The sequence below is a fragment of the Astatotilapia calliptera genome, chromosome 6 (assembly GCF_964374335.1).
Source record: "Astatotilapia calliptera chromosome 6, fAstCal68.1, whole genome shotgun sequence".
NCBI lineage: Eukaryota > Metazoa > Chordata > Actinopteri > Cichliformes > Cichlidae > Astatotilapia > Astatotilapia calliptera.
In genome coordinates this window covers 1,427,501-1,454,000 of record NC_137427.1, presented here as the reverse complement: position 1 = coordinate 1,454,000, position 26,500 = coordinate 1,427,501, and the positions used below count along the sequence as shown (strand labels likewise).

The 26,500-nt window shown below is 45.3% G+C and overlaps 1 protein-coding gene and 1 long non-coding RNA gene across 7 annotated transcripts in view; one reads left to right on the top strand and one right to left on the bottom strand.

Annotated features, from left to right (window-relative positions):
- LOC113023492 (uncharacterized) overlaps positions 1 to 26,500 on the top strand; it is a 72,629-nt gene that overhangs the window by 38,032 nt on the left and 8,097 nt on the right. For all 6 annotated transcript variants that reach the window (XM_080302266.1, XM_026169534.2, XM_080302267.1 and 3 more), the window contains 6 exons: positions 2,208 to 2,332; positions 2,508 to 2,861; positions 7,412 to 7,478; positions 24,862 to 24,985; positions 25,075 to 25,165; positions 25,803 to 25,908. In XM_080302266.1, the coding sequence (XP_080158392.1) occupies positions 2,208 to 2,332; positions 2,508 to 2,861; positions 7,412 to 7,478; positions 24,862 to 24,985; positions 25,075 to 25,165; positions 25,803 to 25,908 (867 nt within the window). The remainder of the gene's footprint in view (positions 1 to 2,207; positions 2,333 to 2,507; positions 2,862 to 7,411; positions 7,479 to 24,861; positions 24,986 to 25,074; positions 25,166 to 25,802; positions 25,909 to 26,500) is intronic.
- On the bottom strand, positions 9,526 to 12,854 carry LOC145429181 (uncharacterized). The gene is made up of 4 exons (XR_013909398.1): positions 12,311 to 12,854; positions 12,158 to 12,229; positions 11,970 to 12,035; positions 9,526 to 9,819 (listed from the first exon to the last, which is right to left on the bottom strand). It is a non-coding gene; the product is annotated as an uncharacterized LOC145429181 (long non-coding RNA).

Genomic DNA, 26,500 nt, shown 5'->3' with positions numbered 1-26,500 from the left:
GCGATGGAGTGGGACAAATATGAAAGTTGTTGCTAGGAAACCAGGGGGTCTAATTTGGATGTAAATATATCAGATGGTGGACGCGTGCACCTCGTGACACGCTCTGCACGGTTGTTTCCATGGTAACAGGTGTGCGTGCACTTGTTGGATCATGTGTTGACTTTGAAGGGAAGCTGGTTTCATTCAGAGTTCAACCTCTCAGCACCTGGTGTTTTTGCCTCAGAGTAATCTGATTACATCGGAATAAGGATGGTTGCAGTTGGTATCCTTCGTCGTCCCGCACACGCTCAGTTGAGGCGGCTCATTAAAGATGGACCAGATCTGCTCTGTGACCTGCTGATAATTAGACTTTGGGCTCTGCAGAGGGCACATGCAGGAACTTTGACCGTCAGCGCTGTACTCTGATTACTTCAGAGTGAAGACGACTGTTGGTGGATTTTCACAGCTCGGCCCGAAGCCTCCGCTCCTCCCACACATCCCTTTTATTCCTCCTCCTGAGCTTCATCCCTGCGCTGCTTCTCTGACTGTTCTTCATAAACAGACCGCCCTGCTGAGGGCTCACGAGACTCACAGATAATGAGGCTGACGTGACGCTCGAGTGTGAGCTTCTACAGTTTACAGCGTCGCAGCGTTTCAGACACTCAAATTGAATTCGGGGTGCAGAAAGTGCATTTGTTCGCTGCGTGTTCGCAGCGGATTCTCGTGACTCAGCAGGGCTCGTCGCTGTGCTCGGTGTCTGTGATGTGCATGCTAACCGTGTGGTTTCTCTCTCAGTCTGGGCTCAGCGGCTCTGCATGCCTGCCCGGCACACTCCAGGTACAAACCCCTCACCGCAGCACTCGCACAGGTCACCACACACGAGCCACATGAAACAGCAAAGTCCTCAGGAATGTCTGCAGGATGCATGCATCAGCGTCTCAGGACTTTTCTCCTGTTACACTGCAGTATCGAGCAGTTGCTATAGAAAAAACTTGGTTATATACTGCACTGTTTAAAGTAAGGAGAGGCTAAACACACTGTGTGTGTGTGTGTGTGTGTGTGTGTGTGTGTGTGTGTGTGTGTGTGTGTGTGTGTGTGTGTGTGTGTGTGTGTGTGTGTGTGTGTGCGTGTGCGTGTGCGCACCCTTCGGGGACTTTGTACAGTTTGAGTTCATCCTCGTTTGGTCATATTCCTGTGATTGTGTAAAGCGCTTTACAAATGCAGGCCATTTACAGCCGACTAGCCTCACTCTAAAGCAACGGCATTACTCTGAAATGATTAATAAAGTAAAACAGCACCAGGCTACAAAGTTCTTACAGCTCAGAGGAAAAAATCAAGTCTCTCTTAATAATTTATATATTTTTATTTTTATTGAAAGGCAAAGATTCAGACGGCCTTTCTTGTGTGAACCCTCTGACTCTGTGACCTCGCCGTTAGATCGAGGTCGTGATTGGTCGGCGGGCGCTGGTTTGTGCAGGTGGCACAGTTCCACCTGAGGTTACCTGTAGCATAAACATCTGTGTGTCAGTGAAGCAGATGTGCCTGCACACAGCGATTAAACCTTCTGCTCCGCCAACGCTGAAAAACAGGAGCTGTGTTTGTCACGTGGGAGGTGTGCTCGCCTCCGCTATGAGGCGGAGCTGAAACGACTCGCCGAGAGGCCGGAGTCTGAGATTGAACGCCGGATCTGTTCTGGTGACGGTCCAGCTGACTTCAGCGATGCCCTGCTCAGAGGCTGCCACCAGAGGGCAGCATCTTTAAGGAAGTGCTGTCAGGGCCTGTCAGCGCAGACCTGACGGGCTTTCAAAGTTTGACGTGTGAGAGATCCAGATGTTCAGATGAGTCGCTACAGAAAACACCTGTCGGCTGATCGCTCTCACTGAATAGTGGCGAGGCGTCGGGCATCTCGCACAGAAGCTTCATCTGCAGTCAGAGAGGGAAGGAGAGCGAGCGCGCTGAGAGCAGACGAGTGTCGATCGCTCGCTCTAATTGCTTTGGTCTCGTAATGCAGCCCTTAATGCACATCCACACACACACACACACACACACACTCTCCCATGATGCATTGGTTTCAGCAGCAGGGCGTGTGTGTTTCTGTGTGTGTGATTGTCGTCAGCCTGCTGTGTGTGTAACTTGAGTGCGAGCAGTGTTTGTGCGTCCGTGTGTGGACACCATGCTGAATGTCGCACCCGCCGCCCGCACACTAAGAGGTCGTCGCTCTCTTGCAGTGGATAAAAACAACAAGCCGCGGGAGGCGCCGGGGAAAACGCCATCGCACACCGGCAGCAGCTCGCAGACGGCAGCATCCACCGGAGGAAACAACCAGAACCTGCAGCTGCCTCCGCCCGACCTGGTACGTGTGACACGAGCAGCGGCGTCAGGGTTGCTTCTGTTTGACGCATCAGCAGCTGAGACGACTCCTCGTCCTCTCGCACGATGAGCTGCGTTTGACTCTAGAACCAGTGAACGTGTTGTTAGCGTGTTGTTAGCGTGTTTGTAATCTCACTGTTTTCCTCCCGTTTGTGTAGATACCAGATGACGTGAATGCTAACGCACCAGTGTCACCAGTTCCTCCAGTGCCTGCCACTAACGCCACCAATACTGCCACGTCAGGAACCGCCGGACCCTCGACTCTCGGTTTGAAAGCGAGAACCGGGCCACGATCCGGCCCCAGAGCCGGGTCTCGCCTTCAGGGCGCGTCCAGAGCTGGCAGCCATGGAGGCGCGGTGGCGTCGGACGGGACGAACGGCATCAAACAGAACCAGAGCAAAGAGCAGGCAGAGAAGAAGAACCAGGCCATCGCTCAGCTGAGGAAGCTGCTCGTGCAAGGGAACAAAAGAGTGGAGGCTCTGGCTACAGTCATCCAGCATCTCTTCACGGAGGTACAGTCACACCTGCATTTACACAGCAGTGACGCCACCTGCTGGTCGGTTTAGACCTCAACAAACCCACATGCATCAGTTATGAAGCAGTTTATCCCCCGCACAGCGTAGCAGAGGGCGACGTGGTCCTCACAGACCAAACTGTTTGTTTGAGACTGACTCACTGCTGCCTCTGCTGGACGCTGCAGGAACTGCTGCGGTTGTTTCTTTACGACACTGCATGCTCACAGTTGGAGAGCGCTGCCCCTCGTCAGGCTTCTGGAAGTACTCAGAACAAAGGGGGCTTTAGAAGGACAGGACTTGTTTCCTGTCACATGTTACTGGCGGTGATGTCGTTTGTGAAAGTCTGAAGAGCTGATGGCGTCTTTTAACTGTGCGCACTCTTTGATTTGTTAACTGCAGCACAGCTGAAGCGAGGCTGTGATTTTGTTATGAGGCGTCAGATTCTCTTCGAGCTCTTCAAAGGCACCACAGGAATATTTGCATGCAGGTGTCACACAGGTAACGGACTCGTTAGCGTGTTTCAGGTCAGGAGGGGGCTTTAGCGCCTCGTGTGATGGGGGCGGGTCCTGCTGCGTGGATGTGTTTGCACATGTGAGCGCAGCGTGGCTTCACGAGGTGAACGGCCCATCCCGTCCCTCGCCTCGGGCAGAGCAGGGCGTCACAGCCTGTAATTACAGGTCACTCAGCAGCAAGCGGTGACGTCGCCCTGCTGATATTTAAGGTGCTGCTGGAGATACTCGCAGAGGAGGAGGAGGGGGCGGAGCAATGGCTGTTTTTAGAAGGAGGCAGCAGGGAGAGACTCGCCACGCCCAGCTGTCATTAAGAACAGCACATGATGCAATGGAAAGATCCTGCTCACACGCTCCTGCTGATGGACGTGTGTGTGTGTGTGTGTGCCTGTTGTAAGTGCAGTGCTTGCCTCAGGCTGAGGTATGGAGTGGATGCTGAACTTCCTTCGGTCCTGATCACACCGCGCACGTCCAAGCATGCAAACCCCCTCAGAGGACTCTGAGTCGGCGTGTCAGCCAATAAAAATATAATCATGACTGAATGATTCCAGTTTGAGATGCGTGCAGCAGTGATGTCACTGACCCCTGAACGCAGACGCGCTGAAGGCGGTTATTAAACATTTCAGTGTTGCCTCTGAGTCTCGGCGAGCCTCGTCTCCTGCCGCTCGGCGCTCACAGGTGACGTCGCTGTCCAACGTGGCTTCACAGCACCGTAAAAAGCAAAACAGGAGAAACGATCATTTATTCCTGTTTCCGTTCAGTAGTAAAATAAAGAGCCGTCGTCCCGTTTCAGCTGTCCTGTCATCCACACACAGCAGCCACGCCCACGCCTTTTAACCATTACTTCCTGGTACGCGTTGATGTTGGTGGACGCTGATGCACGAATTGAGGAAAACGTGAAACTTTTACATAAACGGTGCAAATGTCTGTGTTCGTGTTACAAAGTCTTCACCCTGAAGGATTCTGTGAGTGTCTGCGAGGATTTATTTTATTTATTTATTTAGGACAGTGCATGTTAATGAACATACATGTAAAAAAAAAAATTACATGAATGTAAACATGCCAGATTATAGCCGAAGGCTAATTTCCATCTGTTGTCCTTAAACATAAAAAATAGACATAATAATTCATAACAATTCATCATTCATTCATAATAAAAACTCCATCACCAAACTTGCACATACACACCATTCTGTTCCCAAATAAAACATTAAAACTAGACAACTCATACATGAAGGCTGCTGATTGGCTCAGACCAGCTCCAGGATGCGTCCGTCAGAGTCCAGGATGTGGACGGTGTGTTCAGTAAACACTGTGTGTTTGCAGACGGCCGAGCGCAGCCTACAGAGGCCTTCATGTCTCTGCTCGCTGTCGTGACTCTTTGTGTTGAACCTTTGTTGTTCTCTGTGCGGCCGTGTTGTGTTCGGGGGCCGAGCACTAATGCCGTTAATTAGACACCCGGGGGGTCGAGAGGCGCTCGTAGCTCTGCTTGTTTTCCTCGCCTGTACATTTTCTAACTTGACTGTACTGTTGCACTGATCCGAGAGCTCGGCCTGATGAAGCACAGCTGTCCTAAAGTTTCAAGCTGAAGCTGTTGTTGGCCTGGAGTGTCTGCGGAGCGAGCGGCTCATAAAACCTGTTATCAGCAGGAAAACCTGCACACGAACGAGAGCGCGCTTACATAACCCCGTCAGATTTTTGTGTTGGAGCATAAACTGCTCCGGGCTCCTGTCTGCCTGGGATATTGATTAGATGGGAGGCCTGCTGGGAGGTGCTGGTGAAAGGGGGAGTCATGGGTGGAGGAGGGGGAGGAGCAGGAATGCAGCAGCTGCAGCTGAAGCCCTGAAGCTGTGTGTTTGTTATCTGAAGCATGAATGCCGGCACTATCTTATCTGCCTGCACACTTGAAAGGTGACTGCTGAATATAAACAGAGCACTTAACGCCAAGCCCCCCCCCCCACGCCGCGGGGGGAGGCGGAGCCGTTTGAGCTGCACTGGAAAAGCGTGTGTGTGAAAGCACGCCATCCACGGTTACTGACGGTAAACAAAACTAGACTCCCGACTGAAGCCGGGGGGGCGGGGTCTAACTAACTCTGTTAGAAGCTTCTTTTGCGTCGCTGCTGTTTGACAGATTTTTATTGTGTTTTTATTTTAAAATGTCAAAATATTAGTTTTTAAAATCCTCGTTCGGTCACATGGTGCGATGGGCTTTTATTGTGACGCCAGGAGGAACCGTCTGTGTGGACGGTTTGTGGGGTCTGATAAAAGACACAGACTGTATATAAAAGATGTCATGGCCGTCACACGGGCGTCTCTATGACACCGGGTCAGACTGAGGCTACAAACTTCAGTCACAGGCTTAAAGCACAGAGGAGTCGCCCCCTGCTGGCCGTGCAGGTCTAAGGCATTTTCACGTTGCCATCTTTTTATACAGTCTGTGCTAAAACCTCCCGAGCGTAAGTGTTTTGGTCTTTGTGCACTGAGTGCGTTTCATGTCGGCTGCTGTAGAAACCAGAATCGGTTTTATAGCCACTGAAACTGGACTAATTAGTCTTTCTTTAGAGCTTCATGGTTTTTAAAATATGTCCCAGCTCTGCGGGAAACTCCCAGATAAATGTAACGCAAAGTTTATACGGAGGAAAAATGTGAAGCTGAAGACAAAGAGAGGCGTGATTTAAACGCCGATGCTCCGGTCCGGTGAGTTAACGACTGATAGAGCAGGAGAGAAAGGCAGATAAGATTAAAGATATGAAAAGAGGAGGGCGGTGCAGAAATAACTCGCATTCCTCCATCAGACGGGAGGAGGAGAAACAGATGGAGGGGGGAGGAGGTCTGTGGTGGACAGGTAGAGTGTGGGAGGAGCAGAGGGGGAGGGCAGAGAGTTTGCTCTGTAGTAGTTTGTGACAGAGGGAGAGGAAGGACGCCGGACGGAGAGCAGCGTGGCAGCTTTGTATGAGGGCGTCTGTGGTTACTGAGAGATGGGGGCGGCGGAGAGCAGAGCCCACGGCGAGCTCAGCAGAGCCCACGCCAAACCGGACAGGATCCCCTCTCATCGCCGCAAGAAGAAACGCAAGGTGTGTGTTTGTTTCCACAGCTCGTCGCTGCGCTGTGTCAGAGCCGGGGTTGGAAACCGAGCGGGTCGCCTCATCTTCCACATTCTTTGTCCGCTCGAGTCGTCCGCTGCTTTCAGCCGGATCGTTTAGAAACGTGACCGACGTCTGAGTTTGTTGCTGTTCCTCGCCTGCTTTCGTTGCCTCTGTTTCCTCACGTCGCTGACACGCATGCAGCAGATGGTCTTTATGCTGCGTGTGTTTACAGGCAGCAGCACAGCTGCAGACGTCCTGCTGCTGCTCCAACCCTCACACTGCTCCATCGTGTGTGTGTGTGTGTGTGTGTGTGTGTGTGTGTGTGTGTGTGTGTGTGTGTGTGTGTGTGCGTGCGTGGGGCAGTGTTGTGAGACTTCAGGCCGTCTGTAACTTTGATTTTCCCTTCTTTGGACAAAAATGATCAGTGAGTGTGGAAGAAAGCTATGGTGGCAGCAGGAACAGCCTGAGCCGTCCACAGGAAAACAAAAGAGAATTCCTGAGCCGCTCCTTCCATTCACGTCTTTATTAATAGAGAAATATTTGTTGAGTTAAATCAGAGTTGCATCCAAAACACGAACCATAAAAACGACTCGTGCCGCGAGCCTGGCGTCCGACCGCGCTGCTGCGAAGGCGTTTGGTAACTGTTTCCTCATGAGGTGATGCTGGAGGCGCTTTGGCGCTAAGGCAGCCCGCGGGCGTCCTTCATGTGTGACAACCGTCTGTATTTTAATATTTGTTGTGGGTCGCCTGAGCACACGCTCGCAGTGAAGGACATCCTGCCCATCTGAGCCCAGCTGCTCTGCGGTGAAGGTGTTTGTGAGCAGGGCTGCATTAGCACAGCTGAGTGTTTCCTGTCTGACGGTCTGGCTCAGCTTTCGTTAGATTTAAACAGTTATGAACTGACAGCTTCGCCGTGCCACAGGAGCTCATGTCAGTCTTCTTCTCTCTGCAGCGTGAGGAGACCCTGAAGCAGAAGAAGGAGCTGTCGCAGGAGCTGGCCAACCTCCGGGACGAGCTGGGTAAGAACGTCCGGCCTTCTCACGCCGCCTTTTTGTTTGTCCTTCTCCCTCTGTCCCATCCATTTGCATACAACGCACACTCGTACGAACCTTATCAAGGACGGGACAACTGCCATTCAAAGCGGCGCTGTAACGCCGGTGCAGCTGCTGCTTGTTCTTAGGAAGAAAAGAGACGCTTCCACGCAGGCTGTAACCTGTCGGCACGTCCGTCAGGTGCTCGGTGCACCTGTGCTCTCAGGAGGCGTTCTCCATGGATCCACCAGGTCTCAGACAGGAGCGGCGGCGAGCTCGTAGGAGTCACACTGGAACACGAGTGTAACTGATACAAAGAAGTTTCAGACCTGCAAGAGTTTAATGGATTAAATGGCACCTCCACTGAACTGTGTGCTTGTTTATATATCTTTGTGGGGACCGACAGCAATTATAGGGACTACATCCAGGTCCCCGCAAGGTTGAAGGTTTTAGTGACGTGTCAGTTTGTGTTTTTGGAGGCCACCGTCATGGCGGTCGATTATTGCGTTAGGTGTATTACACTAATACTGTTTAGTATTGATTAGATATAGATTAGTAAAGTTTGATGCCGCGTCTGTAAGGAGGACTCGTGGAGTATCTGCTGTTAAGCTCGCGGCCGCCTCGTTCCTCTTAAAGTATCATCTGTGAATTGGCAGCGAGGACACGCCTCCACGCAGTTCCCGTTTAAGAGTCGCACAAACATTCAGGTCACTGGAAATAACATCAGTGTGTCCTAAATACTGATACTGCTGCGTGCGCCTGAGAGTGGATCAGGAACACCCGGATAGCTTAGCATGACTGACACACACACACACACACGCGTCAGATATTCATATGTTGTGAGGACATCTAATTGACATGTTTTCCTTAACCATAACTGTAACCTGACACTAAAACCACATTTAAAATGCCTAAAAACCTTGCAGGGACCTGGATTTTCACCCCTGTAAGTACAGTAACCTTCCCATGGTCCCCACAGAGCTATGAATACGTGTTTATGTTCACACAGCAGGATGAAGGACATTAAAATAGGCACAAGTGTAATTGAAGAATATATATCACAACTATTTCAGTTCACACACATGCTCAGAGTACACTTGGCTTCCATGTTTATATATACACACACTCAGATGGACATACCAGAGCCACACACACACACACACACACACAGACACACAGACACACACACACACACACCTTCACTTTCTCTCCACCGTCCCTCGATCCCGTCGAGCTGCACTGAATGCGCTCTTTTCTTTTGACCTTCGGCTCGTCTCTGAGCTGAGGAATGCCAGTAATGTATAGACCCCTGCTGTCAAAGCACACACACACACACACACACACACACACACACACACACACACACACACACACACACACACACACACACACACAGACACACACAGACACACACACACAGACACACACAGACACACACACAGACACACAGACACACACACACAGACACACACAGACACACACACAGACACACACACACACACTCACACACACAGACACACACACAGACACAGACACACAGACACACACAGACACACACACACATTCCTGTCTTGCATAACGACTGAGGACCGGGTAAGTGTACTATCAAAGTGAGGACCACCATTTCTGCTACACTTGCAGACAAACCTTTGCCATTTTTGAACACTGGGTGGCTCTCTAACACCAAAAATCACCTCAAAATCTTAAAACACTCAAGTAAAAAAAAAAATCTCATTCTACTATCAGAATGAGGACCTTGTCATTGAGTGCTATTCAGGTGATTTTCCACCAGGGGGTGCTTTTGTGTTCGTTTCTGTCTATATGTTTTTTTCTGTTTGCATTTACTCCTTGACATTTTCTATTTTAGTGCAACCAAATAATGTTAAAGTTAAACAGTCTCAACTTTATACATAAATAGAATAACTAAAAAGTTCTGATAATCTATCAAGACAACCCTACATAACAAAAGGTAGTATTACATTTCAAATACCGCTGTAGATTTTATTAATAATTACCAAGGAAATTCCCACAATGCTGCAACAAGAGCAAATTCAGTTTATTTCACAATGTAACATCCTTCCAGAGGAATAATAATTGCTATTATAACAATGAAGACAACTATTAAGTCTAATGACTTACAACTAAAATAGTGATCAATAACTTTGATCAGTTTGTTTTGACTTCTGCCAAAAAGAAAATCAGTAAAGCTTAGGATGGCTACAACTGTACCAGTATGACCTTCCTGCTTCCTACATAATTCCCAGCCGTCTTTGCACTGCCGTCTTCTCTGCTTCACTCCATGGCCTCTTGACCTTCGCACGGGGGATCTCTACAAATAACACAAAAGACAACATGGACTGTTAACTTTACAACATGTATGTAACCGTAGTTTTTTTGTTTTTGTTTTGATTTTGAAATGGGGTTCTGCTTGTGTATATTTACAGAAAATGCCAAACCAAACTGTAGGTTCAACAATTTACTCAACATTTTGTACCCAAGATATGTAGTAAGCACTTTTAAATTAAGTATTTTGAGTTCACAGAAACATGAGATCAGTTATTGAGTAATATACCTACGGAGTGAAACAGCAGCCAATTTACTTTTATACATTTTGTTTTCAAAGGTACATGTTGCATCTAGCCTTTTAAAATAAGATGCTAACTAGTTATTAGTCCTGTTAAAATCATTCATCATAACAATATTCTTGTAAAAAAACAAAAAAACTGTCAGACTTTAATAATTTGCTATTGTTTTAAATAAGGCAAATATTTCTGATGTACTAGTAATAAAAAAAACCTGTGCTGTTGGTAGTAGTTCTAATCTAGTTAACTGACATCACATATTTTAAGTCAATTTTTTTTTATTATGAAATACAATTGCTAATATCCTTGACAATGTAACAAATTACCTAGATCATGATTCAGAACCAAACATAACTGATTGACATGATCTTTTCATTTTATCTGAATTTATGCGTTTTATTTGACAAACTGTCACAGTTTTGCGACTGGCGCACAGATACAATACCAAAGAGCAGAATTAAGTTTTGTCTATCATTAGTCATAAGGCCTGTAATACAAAGCACATTCAACACATCAAGGCTATCTTTCCATAATCTGGATTCACTTAACCTGAAAGTGGCGATCTGGATAAGTGGTCACAAAAAGCTTAACCTGCATGGTCGCATGAAAGGGGTGGCATTGTGAGCATCTGTTCACTAATGATTATTGAAAAGCGTACTGGAAACAGAAGCTGATTTTTCAAAAGATAAAAGTATAGTATTAGGCAAATATGAAGATATTAAAACAGACTGCAGCATAACTAAGGGAGGATTCAGGGTCACCTGGTCCAGCCTGAAATATATGCTTTAGCAAAAAGGAAAGTTTGAAGCCTAATGTAGTCTACTCGATGAGCTTTGTTGCTTGTACTTGCCGTTTCTTGCTGTCTTTTCACAAACCTCTCACTGAAAATGATGGTCCATACTGTCAATCTAGTTCACTTTACAAATTTTGATTTTAAAACACAACATCTGTGTGTGTAATTGGTGGAAACTAAAATACGCATTGTAAAAAAAAATAACATTGAGATAAAGTAGTTGTCTTTAATTGGTAAATCATAGGACCTTAAACAGGTATTTTCTATGATAATATAACAAGACATTTTCAGCCTGCATTTTTTTTTTAATTCCAGACTTGTGAAATGACCTGCAGAACCCTGCCATGTGTTTTGTAGTGCTGTTCTTGCAAAGTGTGAACTCACGCAACACAGCAGGTTAAACTAGTCACTCACCAGAATAGGTAGCCTAACAAATCATAAATGTAACAATAAAAGTGAAGCAATCATTCTTTCAGCTGAACTCTTTAGGGGTCATCACAGCGGATCATCTCCTCAACCTCCTCCTATACCAGCATCCTCCTCTGTCACACCAACCTTCTGCCTGTCCTCCTTCACATCCATGAACCTCCTCTGAGGTCTTCCTCTTCTCGTCCTGCCTGGCAGCTCCATCATCAACATCCCTTGGCAGCCTCCTCTGCACATGTCCAAACCATCTCAGCCTTGTCTCTCTTTGTCTCCAAACCTCTGACCTGAGCTGTCCCTATGATGTAGTCATTTCTAATCCTGTCCATCCTGGTCATTCCCAATGAAAATCGTCATAGCTTTCCTCACTACCATTTTGTAAACCTTTCTTTTCCCTCTTGCTGCTTTCCTTCTATAACACATCACCCCTGACACCCATCTCCACCCCCTCTGAATTCTCCTCTTCAACTTACTGTAAAGCAATACTTAAACATTTTCAATAATTTTTCTAATTACCAACAAAATAATTCTGGATCAATATTATCAAGAATTTTGTGTTTGTGTAGGCATATATTCTGCCACAGAGGACAAAACTATAAGGAAATAAAGTCATGTCTACAACCTGATTCATATACTGCAAACAGAAAATTTTAAATACATTTAAAGCTTAAAACATCTCACCCTTTGCTTTGGCCACTTTGGTTTTTCCCCTTTTCCTCAAAGCCAGTCTTGCTTCCTTGCTCTCTTCTAAAACAGAAACACACAAACAATGGTAGCTGTTATTGTACAAAGCAGATTGTACTGGAATAGAATTTGAGTAGAATACATACAACAGTGTCACTACATTTCCGACAAAAGCTTAAACTCACCATCTACATCTGAACTCTCTTCACTGGTGGGCTCCGGTCTCTTTTGAGAGGAGAAATGCTCAGAACTTCCACCTGAAAAACAGAAACATTCATGTGCCACATCTTCCTAATTCACTGTGTTTTTGTACTGAATGACTCTGTAAAAAACCTGACCTTCATCCATCTCACTGCCTCCTCCTTTTTCATTTCTCTGGGGGACACGGAGTAGCTGCTATGTCAAATATTAGCCATCTGGAGTCACAAAAAACTTCAAACACAAACAGTATTGTTGACAAATATGACAAAAAACAAAGATGCAACAACAACGTGCAAAGGAGCAATCTTAACTTCTCCAAGTGTCACTATGTCATCCTAGAAATGAAATTACTCTTCTTTTAGTTAAGATAATTAAAACAATGCAGCACAACCATTCAAAGGTGCCATTTGTGTAAACATGCACTGGACAAATGTAACAGTTTTTAATTTAGAATCTGGGTCGTGGTGATAAAACCACAAATCTCTGAGATGTCCTTTTTTCATGTGTTGTGAGTCTAGTTCTTGCTGTAATAAAAGAGCTCACTATAGAGTGAGTGTACATGATCAAGTGTTATCTGTTGTATAGACTACTGAGCACTGAACTAGGCCAACAGTGTGTTTCTTTGGCTGTAACATGCCACCCAGTTCATTTTACCATTAGGAACCCAAGCTAACAGGTTAACGTCACACTCTCTCAAAGAATTATCTGAATTTTTTTTACTTCTCTTGTTTCTGAGAGGAGTGAGATCCACATACGAGGGCATTTGTTTTAAATTTCGATAGAACAGTGGCAGTATAATGTCCTTGTAGAGCAAATTTAGTATTTTGGTCGAGACAACCCAAAATGTGATGTCCACATATGTGGACACCAGGTCCAAGGAGGTTAAAGTACACAACACTAACAATGCACCATAAAACAACAAGCAGGAGATCATGAATAGAAGACTAATCTTATTTTAAAACCAGTGCCCATTTAAATTTAAGATTATGCCAGTCAGGATTCAGTTTGAGGTCCTCTAGCAAGGAATTCTACATGTTCTCTCCTGAACAGGAAAAGCTGTTTCTCCAAACAGGGATTTAAGTGACATCAGCTTCCAGCTGGAAGCTAACAAAGCCAAAAACTAAATACGACCATAAGATCACTGAGCATGTGGGAAACCTGGTTAATAAGCATTTTTTTTAATTTGTTTCAGAAAAATACATTTATTAAAATCATCAACCAAAAATTTCTTTAAAACATACCACTGCTGTGATGCTGACTTTGTCCTATTGCTTGATTATATACCATGAGACGGTGTTTGTAAACACGTTATACATGAAATTAAATGTAAAATAAATTCTCAGTGGATCAAACTATCTGTTGCATAAATAAATTGAATATATCCAAATAAATTTGTCATTTGAAAATCTGCTCATCATTTCAACCTGCTTAATAACAAAAATTTTCACATGTGAAAAGATATGTTTTTAAAGTTATAAGACTTCACTGAGCTCGTGTATTCCTGGCTGTAAGTAAAATAAGATGTTGTGGTATGACCGTGGTATCAGACTGCAGAGGACTGCACAGGTCTGCAATGAGGACACAGGCTGCAAACAAAAGTTACGTTCAACAACTTTTTGTCTTTGTCTCCTGTTTCTGTTGTCTGTTTGGGACTGTTTCTCATATCTGGCTTACATCATTTATATTATAAAATGCTGAGTTTCAACCATGTGTTGTCCTTGTGCCATTTTCAGGTAAAGAGGCTTCAAATGATTTTCTGATCAATGCCTATTTTATTTACATTTTATGCAGAACGTGGGGCCGATGTGATGCACATGAGTATTGTTCTAGCAGCAGTTGTTCATATTATAAGCAACAAAGAATCACATTTAGAAAACAATCACGTCTGATCTAAGAATCACCTATTCCCACCTTAACTGATAATGATTCTTAATGCATATTATAGTTTGTAGTATCTGTTGTTTGGTCTGTTGTTTGACACTCCTACGTACGATTCAGTAACGATTAAAGACTACATGTTCAAATATTCGATAAGAAGGCACATACCTGTATTTGGCTTGCTGCCGTGGCTTCCTTCACCTAATACCAAAGACAAAAGTCAAAGTTACTTCTCAGTTACAGTTAAATAATCCAGTTACAGTCAATAATGACTTGGAGGTGATACAGTAAAAGTGCACCAACAGTTTTGATGCAGCCCATTACCCATTCATTTACAGTAGCTCACCTCAATAAATATACAGGTGTCTTAGCAGTGAGCGCTCATGCAGGTGAACCTGCTGTAAAAATTGTGACCTACAACTCTATCAAATTTAAAGTAAAACAAAAAAAACAAACATGGAGCATCACAACGTTTCACCCGTTTTAGATATAGTAGTATTAGGCATTTAAAAAACAGAGTGTCATATAGGAAAGCTTATATGCCTTCTGATGGCTACACTGTTAGAGTGACATCATTTCCTTTTTTAACATACTTTTATTAATTACTCTCTGTACATAAAACAATATTAGGACAGCATGTTATTGTTTCCTCCAAGGTGAGTCTTATTATAACACTAAAACATAGCAGCCAAAGAGACAACACATAAACACACTTTCAATTGTTGGAAGGCACAATTATAACACACTATACAAAAGGCTTATATTTTGTATAAGCATGTACATTATTTGCTTTGAATAGCCAAATTAATACTACATGACAGCCTTGATGTTCCACAGAAAAACACTATCTGAAGCCCACTTCAGCAACAGAACACCAGGCCTTCTGTCCAGTTATGTTTGACGGTGAAAAACAAATGAGAGGAATAAGACAAACGAGGCTAAACGGAGCACGCTGCTCAGCTGGGTCATGCTGATGTGCGGCTACGTCAGTAAATATACTGGACGGACAGACGCTGCTCAGTCACTGAAACATCGACACCAACATAAAACTCCATGTTGGCGTAAACACGTGGGAACGTTTATATTTGATGGATAAAGGAGGACAATGATTTCAAGCATTTTGGATTGTAAACACTTTAAGACAACAAAAGTTAAAGCATTGCTACGCGCATGCGTCACACTTCAGTCGTTTCCTTTACATATTTTGAAATGCTAACTTGATAGATGTTATAGCTGGGCAACTGAGGTTGGGTTTTAACAAAAGATTAAAGCGCTCGGAATAAAAGTGCCTTTCGACTAAATCTAGGCTAAAATTGTGACTTAAAAAGAAGGGGACAAAACCCAGTCAAGCTATAAAATGCCTTAAAGAGATACCCTAAATAAAACGGTACAAACCACAGTTTGGCCGCTTGTTATCTTTAATAAAGTTTGTGAAGAATTAAAAAGCATTCCACTAAGCTGTGTTGTGGCGAATCCACTTAGCCAAAAAAATGGATCGGACATCAATTGGAGAAACGATAGTCTTTATATAAGGCTTCAAAAGGGGGAATGTACAACAAATAAACTGCTCGACATCAGAGCAACATATAATGGCTTCCCAAAACTTTCTTTGCTAGCTAAAAACCCAGAGTAACTTTTGTCTACCACAAAGGATTCTGGGAAACGCAGTTTTCTAATGAAAATACCTGTTAAATAAATTAAATCTATAATTAACAGCTCTCACTAAACATGTGACTAACACTTAAATCACTTACAAAATAATCCAAATGCTGTCATCAAACAAACTGCACTAAAGTTACAACAAGCTGTCTTGTTAAAAGGCTGGAACTCACACAGGTCTGCAACCAAAACACTGTATAGGATTTTTCATTTTAGACTTTTACTCACTGAAACCGTGAAAAATCTCTAACTTCATGTTTTCTTGCAAAAATCATGTTTTTACTGTAATTAAGCGTACATTTTTCCCCTTTAAACTGAAAACCAGATCCGATAATTATTTCTTACGTTAATTTTATATTTCTAAGAGCGAGACTGAAGAGAAATACAGATAGAAATTGCCAGAAATTGAGGGGGAGGGGACGGTAGGTTTGGCATAAAATTTAGTGTTAAATATATCACGAAGGAATCGGTTTTTGTTCCTATGTTCAATTATAAGAAAAATTATGCATAGTTAATTGTAATAAAATATAGATTGAGACGAACTTTATGCATTGTTCAATTAAAAAAAAGTATATTTACTGCCGTGTCATTAAGTTAAAAAAAAATTAAACTTAATGTAAGATACCTTTTTCTTTCGTTTCTTAGAAAGACAACATTTGCACAGTTTTCATATAGCAAAAATGTGAAATCTTACCTGCAGAAAGCGTGCTTTGCAGTCTTCAGAGCTCCACTTAAACGGCTACTCCGACTGTGGACTGAATGACGTCACATGCCCTGCAAAAGTTTGAGAGCTGCAGTGCAGGTGCGCGGGGGGAGGGTCACTGATGGAGGAGCAGAGAGAGCCAAAGTTTTCTCCTCAGCTCTGACTCTCAAACCTGATTTACAGGCTACAATATGTGAAATAAAGGAATCCTGACATTTATTTTAACTACAGTTTAGTACACATTATGAAATCACAAAATAAAATTTATCTAAAGTAAGATTTAGTTTTACAGTCTAATTAAACTTTATATATATCAGTAGTGGAAAGAGCCATTACCATATTATTTATTTATTTTACACACACACTAAACAGCTATATTAGGTACACTTTGCTAGTCCTGGTTTGGACTCTCTTTTGCCTTCAGACCTGCCAAAGTGCTGGAAACATTTACCTGCCCCTCCCCCACTGCAGCAGCTATGGGGGAGGTGCAGGGCATCAGTTAAGTTGGGAGCAGAGTGAGCTACAATTCTCTGCTCAGCTCTCACTCAGGCTCAGGCTTAGTGTACTGGCCAGAACACATGAAACAAAGGAACCCTGACATGTTTTACTACAATTTAGTACACATTATAAAAGCACATACCAAGATTTATCTAAAGTAAGATTTAACTTTACAGCCTAATTTTACTTTATATACATCAGTAGTGGAAAAGTACTTAGTATTTATCTAAAAGTATTATTACCATAGGGAAAAGAAATACATATATATATACACACAGTGGACTCATTGCGAGCCCTTCAGGAGGCGAAATGATGCAATTTAATGCAAAATACGTATTTCATCAGCTATGATGGGAAAGCCAGATATTTCATAGATGAAACTTTGAAATATCTGGCTTTTGATGATGATCAAACATTATTTTTTCTGCATATAGGGGAGAAGCATGTTAGGAGTCGAAGAGAAGGACAGGCAGGAGCGTGGAGGTACTATGACTGGCAAAGGGAGAGAGCTGGCTGATATGACTGGAGAGAAGGAAGGTAGATTTACTGTGTGTGCAGGAGACCAGGTTGAAGGTTGGATGTCAGTTAGAAGAGAAAGAGGAATTCTGCAGTTAGTTTGATAAAGTGGTAGAGAGTGTTGATTGGAGCAGACTTCAGTAGCCATGTAGGTGAAGGAAAGAGAGATAATGAGGTGTTAGATAGGTATAGTGTTAAGCAGAGAAATGCACAAGGTCAAAATTAGGAAGATGGAAATGGCTGGGGTGAACTCATACTTCAAGAAGAAGGAGGAACAGAAGGTGACGTAGAAGAGTGGAAGAAAGTGTACACAGGTGGCTTACATCCTAAACAGAAGGGTCAGTCTGAAAGAGATAGGAGACTGCAAGGTGGTGTCAGGAGAGAATGTAGCCATGCAGCATTGGACACTAGTCTATAGGATGACTTTGGACGTCAAGAAGAGGAAGAGAATGAAGGCAGAGACAAGAACTAAATGGTGGAAGCTGAAGAAGGAAGAATGTTGTGCAGTTGTTAGTTCAGGGAGGAGTAGACATTCTCTGGGTGGAAGGGAAGTGTTACCAGATGACTGGAAAAATACAACTGAAATGGTGAGAGAAAGGCAAAGAAGGTGTTTGGTGTATCTTTTGGAGAGAGAAAAGAGGACAAGGAGACTTGGTGGTGGATTGGACACTTTCCTGTAGTTCCTCAAAGGAATAGCTAAGAGAAAGTGCGATAGTCAGGGGAGATGGATAAAAGTAGACAGGAATACTGGGAGGCCAGGCCAACTGCAAAGATAGAGGTGGCAAAGGAAAAAGCTTATACTGAGTTGTACGTGAGGCTGGGTACTAAGGAAGGAGAACAGTACTTGCATGAATTAGCTATACAGAGATTGAGCTGAAAAGGATGTGCAGCAGGTTAGAGTGATTAAGGATAAAGATGGTGAAGAGAGTGTGTTGAGAAGATGGAAGATAGAAGTATTCTCTCACTGTCTTCATTAATGAAGACATTAATAAAGACAGAAACTGAGGACAGATGGAGGAAAGTTAGTGAATCAGGAAGCGCAGGGGATAAGTAAGGAGGAAGTGAAGGCAGCTATGAAGAGAGGAAAGGCAGTTGGTCCACATGACATATCTGTGGTGGTATAGAGATGTTGAGGAGAGAGGACTTTTTTTTTTTTTTTTGCCTGTCCCGTTTGGCTCTTTTGCCATCAGAATTATTGTCTAAAGGCAAAGAAAGATGCCCAACGGATTTACTTTACCAAATTGACCATCCCAGCCTTGCCGTAATGGTCCATTTGATTCACCTTTTATTGTTTATTTTATTTTCACTTGTTGAATACGGGACAGACTTGACTGGGGGAAAGAAGGGGAGAAAGAAAGAGAAAGAGCTGAGAAGAGGGATAGGGGAGAAGGGCAAAAAAACAAAAACCAACAGAATGGGCAGAAAAAGAAAAAAAAATGCATCTATCGATCACCTGGATCACCTGTTGAGAAAGAAAAAAGAAAACAAGCAGAAGAGAACAAGAGTAATAGAATAAACAACATCACAATGATATATGGGAATATGACAGTAAATACGAAATATTAAACATTATTGTGCAGCACATAGGATCAACAGAACACAGTGTGCTTTGAGGTAGGAGCCAAAAAGGGTGTAGTTTGTGGGTGTGATCACCCGTGTGTACACCTGTGAGCATGGACGCGCTTCCATCCATCCATCTTCATCCGCTTTATCCGGAGCCAGGTCGCGGGGGCAGCAGCCTAAGCAAAGAGGCCCAGACCTCCCTCTCCCCAGCCACCTCCTCCAGCTTATCCGGGGGAACACCAAGGCGTTCCCAGGCCAGCCGAGAGATATTATCTCTCCAGCGTGTCCTGGGTCTGCCCTGGGGCCTCCTCCCGGTGGGACATGCCTGGAACACCTCACCCAGGAGGCGCCCAGGGGGCATCCTTGTCAGATGCCCGAACCACCTCAGCTGGCTCCTTTCGATGTGGAGCAGCAGCTGCTCTACTCTGAGCCCCTCCCGGATGGCCGAACTTCTCACCCTATCTCTAAGGGAGAGGCCAGCCACCCTTCGGAGGAAGCTCATTTCTGCCGCTTGTATCCGCGATCTCGTTCTTTCGGTCACTACCCACAGCTCGTGGCCATAGGTGAGGGTAGGGACGTAGATCGACCGGTAAATGGACGCGCTTGTTTTTTTAAAAGGTTCCTTCATGTAATGATCTGCTAGAGGGTGTGGGGGGGCCACAGCCCCGTCCTCCAGGGCATGAAGCAGGTATGGAGGAGATCAAAACTCCAGACATCCAGAGGCCCCCAGAACACAAGAGACCAAGGAAGACCAACAGAGGGGCAGCCGTGCCACTGTCCCAGTAAGAGCTGAGGAGAGTCCCAGATGAGGGCTCACTCAGCAGCCGCGGAGCAGAAGCCAGGGGGAGTTGCAGTGACGCGCCCGTGAGCTCCGCCGGCAGCCAGCTGTGCCTGAGTGACCGAGCCCCAGGCTGAGAGGCCGGGGCACCCCACCTCCGAAGTGGCCCGAGCGAGCCCCAGGATCCAGGCCCCGATAAGCGGCCGCCAAGGAGTGAGCCGGTGTGTACCTGGACGCCCATCCCCTCATCCTCTCATATGCACTTCACACTCAACCAACGTGGAGACAGACATAAAGAGACGCTGTACACACGATCACACTCCCCAAGCGTACTCAACGAACCGGGTCTAGGTACCCTTGCCCCTGGAGGGGGGAACTGCACCCAGACCCAGGTGGTGTTACCCTTTTCCCTGCGGTGGGGAGAGGCAGACCGCCCCGACTCCGCAGCAGCAGGGAGGCCCCACACTCCAGATGGCCAACTCCTCCTCCTAGCCCCCCCGCTCCAGCAGGCCGCAGATAACGGGGGTGAGAGAAGACTCCAAACCTCCTTCCACCCGCTTATTGTAGTGTTGATGCATGTGTGTTCTAAGGTGCATTTAAAACCCAGGAGGGCATGGAGCTACCTGCCAGAGAGCAGCAGGTAAGCGCATAGTCCCTCCTGCTAGCCCTCAATGTCTACGTGTATTTAAAATTGAGAGGTGGGCAACCACGCGAGGGGTGAGGTGTACACCCTGATGGTAATTTGGATTCCGTGTATCATGCCCACTCCCAGAGAGGACTTTTTAACCAGATTGTTTAACACAAGTTTGGAGAGTGAGGAATGAATAAGTGTACTGATACCAGTTTTCAAGACACAGGGTGATATGCAGAGCTGTAGTAACTACAGAGCGATAAAGCTGAGACACACCAAGAAAGAGTTGTTGAAGCTAGGTTAAGAAGAGAGGTGATGATCCATGAGCAGCAGCATGGCTTCTCACTGAAAAAGAGCAGTGCAGATGTGATGTTTGCTTTGAGTGTGTTGATGCAGAAGTATAGTGAAGGTCAGAAAGAGTTGCACTGTGTCTTTGTGGATCTGGCAAAAGAATATGATGGGATGCTAAGAGAGGAACTGTGGTACTGCATGAGGTAAGTCTGGATGTGAGGGTGGTGCAGGATGTGTTCAAGGTGAGGGTGGGATTACATCAGGGATCTGGAGTCAGGAGGAGGGACAGGAAACAGAAATGAGTATACAAGAAGGACAGCTCATGCTGAATGGTATGGAGAGAAAGTTAGAGACAAGGCTGAGATGATTCAGACATATGCAGAAGAGGGATAGAGGAAATACTGGACAAAGGAGGGAGAAAACAGCATGACCTCAGAGATGACCTCAGAGGTCAACACCAGAGCCTCTGGTGTTGTGACCCCTAAAGAGAGCATTTCTCTCTCATATATATATATATATATATATATATATATATATATATATATATATATATATATATATATATATATATATATATATATATGTGTGTGTGTGTAAATGAATGATGGATCAGGTGATCACATAACATGTAATGTGATCACCTGATCCACCATAGAGATCATAGAGGTCCTCTTTTGGATTGAGATCTGGTGACTGTAGAGGCCATTTGAGTACAGTGAACTGAACTGTTATGTTTAAGAGTGCAATTTGACATCATTTGAGCTTCTTGACACTGGTTATTATCCTCCTGGAAGCAGCCATAATGAGATGGGCACTTCTGATGGATGGGACATATTTAATTTTTATAAAGTATTACAGAACACATGAGTCAATATTATATTGCATTACAGATTATATATTAATGGTAGATTTTCACTAATAGAAGCTTACAGTAGAGGAACCAGGTTTTAATATAAAAGGGAACACAGCAATATATGTATCCTTTGTACGGAAGCCCATGCTTTAATATAATCTATCAAAATTCACCAGTATGATTTATAATAGTTTGAAAAATACTTGAAACAAAACTACAGTTTCTTGCACATTGTCTATATTTATGTTATGTAGACACAATTTGTAGCTCACTACTAAAGCAGGGTCAAGGTGGTTTTTCAGATTCAGTCACCTATTTGTGGAGATATTTTGGTAAAATATGCTGGTAACACTAAATCGAAAGCAGCCCCTCAAGACGTTAAATGATTTTTTTTTTTAACTGAATGGTCTAAAAAAGTTACTTATATGCCATTTCTATAGCAGAGATAAAAGTATGGTTTAAAAAGAGACGCCTAAAATGAGAACCAGAAGGCAGAAATGATGAGCTGCATTAATAATTTCTAAACCTGTCTCACATTAACTGATCAAACCCATGTTAACTAGCACACTGTTTAGTTTAAATTGAAAATCCAGTATTAATTTTTCAGGAACTGAAGCACTGTCTCATAGCCCAGTTTAGGCCAGTCCATATTCAATATTTCTATTTCAGCATTTAATTTCAAAAACTGTATTGGTGTGCTTTCCAATTTGGGTAGACCAAGACCAGATATTAAAAGTAAGACATAATAATATGTTTAACTTACCTTGTAGGGTCTTTACCCTAAAGTATAAAGTGCCCTCAGGTGACCTTTGTTGTGCTTTGGTGCTATATAAATAAAATTGAATTGAACTTCAAGGCGATAGAGCACTATTTATTTCTCCTTCATTAGATAAACTGTCATTATCTTCATTTGTAGTGAATGGGCAAAGACAGTAGTTGGCAGTAGAGTGCAAAAAAGTTCTTGGGTGCAGTGACTGTCCAAAAGCAGTAGGGGCAGTAGAGAGCAAAAAGTACTTGGGTGCAGTGACTATCCACAACCATAAGGGGCAGAAGGGCAGTAGAGAGCAAAAAGGCTCAGGAGCAGTGATTTTTCATAACCACTAGTAGCCAGTAGAGAGCAAAAGTGTGTGTATGAAAAGAATAGCAGTGTGTATAGAAGTGTGTATTTTTTCTCGTATTTCTATCTTTCTGAGGACCTCGCTCAAACTTTGAGAGAAGCATAAAAATGGCCTCTAGAAGCCATTACAGTGAAAAACAAGTGAGGACCATATTAAATGTCCTCACTTTCCCAAAAGGTCCTCACTCGTAAGGTCTAAAACCCGCGATGGTCCTCGCAAGTATAGCAGAACAAGCACACAGACACACACACACACACACACACACACACACACACACACACACAGACACACACACACAGACACACACACACAGACACACACACAGACACAGACACACACAGACACACACACAGACACACACACAGACACACACAGACACACACACAGACACACACACACACACACAGACACACACACAGACACACACACACACACACACAGTCACACACACAGTCACACACACAGTCACACACACAGACACACAGACACACAGACACACTCACACACACAGACACACACACAGACACACACACACACACAGACACACACACAGACACACACACAGACACAGACACACACACACACACTCACACACACAGACACACACACAGACACACACACAGACACACACAGACACACACAGACACACACAGACACACACACAGACACACAGACACACACACACAGACACACACACACACACACACAGACACACACAGACACACACACAGTCACACACACAGACACACACACAGTCACACACTCACACACACACACTCACACACACAGACACACACAGACACACTCACACACACAGACACACACACAGACACACACACACACACAGACACACACACACACACAGACACACACACAGACACACACACAGACACACACACAGACACACTCACACACACTCACACACAGACACAGACACTCACACACAGACACACACACTCACACACAGACACACAGACACACAGACACACACACAGACACACACAGACACACAGACACTCACACACAGACACACACACACACAGACACACACACACACACACAGACACACAGACACACAGACACACACACACAGACACACAGACACACACACACACACACACACACACACACACACACACACCGAGCAGGAACAACACGTCTCTGTCTCTGAGGAGCGTTTGCCGCGTCCTCTCCCACACATGCTCACCATGATGTGTCAGAAGCAGGAAGTCTCTTCCTGTCAGATTTAAGAGCGGTTCACACGGTGGTCTCACAGATAAATGCGACGGTGTGTCGTCTGCATAGCTGTGAGACTGCACGGTGTCTCTGCCGGAGCGGCTCGGGTTTGTGAAGCAAACGCTGCCTTGCACGTTTCCTCGTTTCCTTGTTTGGAATCCTTTTTCCTGGTTCCTTCAGGTCATCTCGTAGCTTTGTGTTTCACGCGTCCTCGTACGAGGAGACCAAAGTGAGATGATGTCACGTTTATGCTGCCACCTGCTGACTCTCACACTCGGGGTTTGTGTGCTTGATGGAGGCGTGTGCGTGTGTGCGTCCCGTGTGTGCGCCGCCGTCAGCTGTCGCAGGCTTTGTTTCCTTCACCGGAGCGACAGACGCTCCATTCAGAGGGAACGCCAACTGCTCCAGCTGCAGCCAGCTGTTCACACTCGCTGCTGTCATCGCCGAGGCTGCTCAGCGTGCAGAGAGCTCTCGCTTTTATTAAAATGTTTCAGGTTGGCGTGGAATCAAACTGGCGTGTGTGGTGGCGGGCGGAGGCTGGAGGCGTGCGTGAGCCTGCGAGGGTTGAGATGAGTCGCCAGGAGTGATTCCCGCCGCGTACTTGCGCGCTGACATGCAGATGTTTGGTCTCTCTGAATAATTAAAGTGGAATGTGGCCGAAGGCTGACGCACGGGGGCGCGTCTTTCGTTACTCGCTGAAGGATCGCCGCCCCAGGCGTGTCGGCCGTGACGTGATGGATGCTCCGGCGTGATTCATGGGTAAAATAGTCAGAGCAGGATCCACATCTGGCCACAAACAGCTGGTTCCAAACCATTTCATTGCTTCCTTTTCAGCAGACGCTGACCCCGGATCAGTTTCGTCTCTCGTTAAGAAAACGTTTTTAGTTTCTTTCAGATTTTTCTGCATCTGTTCTTTGACTCATTAAATCAAAGTTGTTTCCTGCTGCTCTGCTTTCTCCTGCAGTCGCGTCGTCGCAGTGCTGCGAGCGTCTGCAGAAGGAGAAGCAGGAGGCGCGCGTCGGCTTCGAGGAAGCGCTGACGAGGTTGCGGGAGCAGCACCGGGAGGAGCTGGCACAGCTGGAGGAAAGGTAGGACGGACGCTCTCCTCACGTCCAGGAGCCTTCTCCTCCTGCACGCCGTTCAGACTGACCCTGTTTCACGCTCCTCTCTGCGACAGGCTGACCAGTTTTTACCAAACGGAGTGGGACAAGGTCCACCAGACGTACCAGGAGGAGGCGGACAAATGTCGCGTCCTGATGGAGAAGCAGGTCTGAGCACAAACGCACGAGCAGACGCTCAACCAGCTTTTATTGTGAAAGGATCACGGCCTCGAGCGTGACGGAGACGGTGCTCGTCACGTACGCGGCGTGACCTTTAATAGGTCACCGATTTACTGCTGCGGTTGGGCCGAGACACGGCACACGCCCTCCTCGTGCTGCGCTCTGATTGGCTCGTAGGAGCGCCATGTGACTCCCTGAGCTCTGAACCTGAGCTCGCTCTCTGATTGGATCCAGCGACAGGAAAAATGTTTCAGATTCATCATAAACGTCCAGCAGTGCTCTCGTCTCCGTGCTGCAGACGCTCAGATTGAAGAATCACTCACACCTGATGGAGGAGACGAGGAGGCAGGGAGGGGTGGTGACGGCGTGAGGAGAAAGTGTAGGAAAGAAAGCAAAGGAGGAAGGAAGGAGTGCAAATGACAGGAAGCAGGAGGAGGAGATGTGGGAGGGGCCAGAGATTCAAATGAAAACATGTAAACAAACAAACACATTTGTAAACAGCCACGTCTCTGATTTCTTTCTTATTTCTGGACGTTTTTAATCTTTTTTTATTTTCACTGCATCATCTGATAAATGTTGGAGTTTTGATCAGCGCCGCCTCTGACGTCCTGGTTACTTCCTGCAGGTGGAGGAGCTGAGGAGCCGACAGGAAGTGGAGCGGAAGAAACAGGAAGTGAGTCACAGCCAGAAGATGGAGTCTCTGAAACAGCAGTACGAGGCCTCAATAGAAGGTGTGTGTGCACGATACAGACACACACACACACTCACAGACACACACAGACACACACAGACACACACTCACAGACACACACACACACACACACACACACACACTCACAGACACACACACACACACACACACACACTCACAGACACTCACAGACACACACACACTCACACTCACAGACACACACAGACACACTCACAGACACACACAGACACACACAGACACACACTCACAGACACACACACACACACAGACACACACTCACAGACACACACACACACACACACACACACACACACTCACACTCACAGACACACACAGACACACTCACAGACACACACAGACACACTCACAGACACACACACACACACACACACACACTCACAGACACACACACACACTCACAGACTCACACACACTCACACAGACACACACAGACACACACACACACAGACTCACACACACACACTCACACACACACTCACACACACACACAGTCACACACACACTCACACAGACTCACAGACACTCACAGACTCACACACACACACTCACACACACACACAGACACACACACACACACACACACACACACA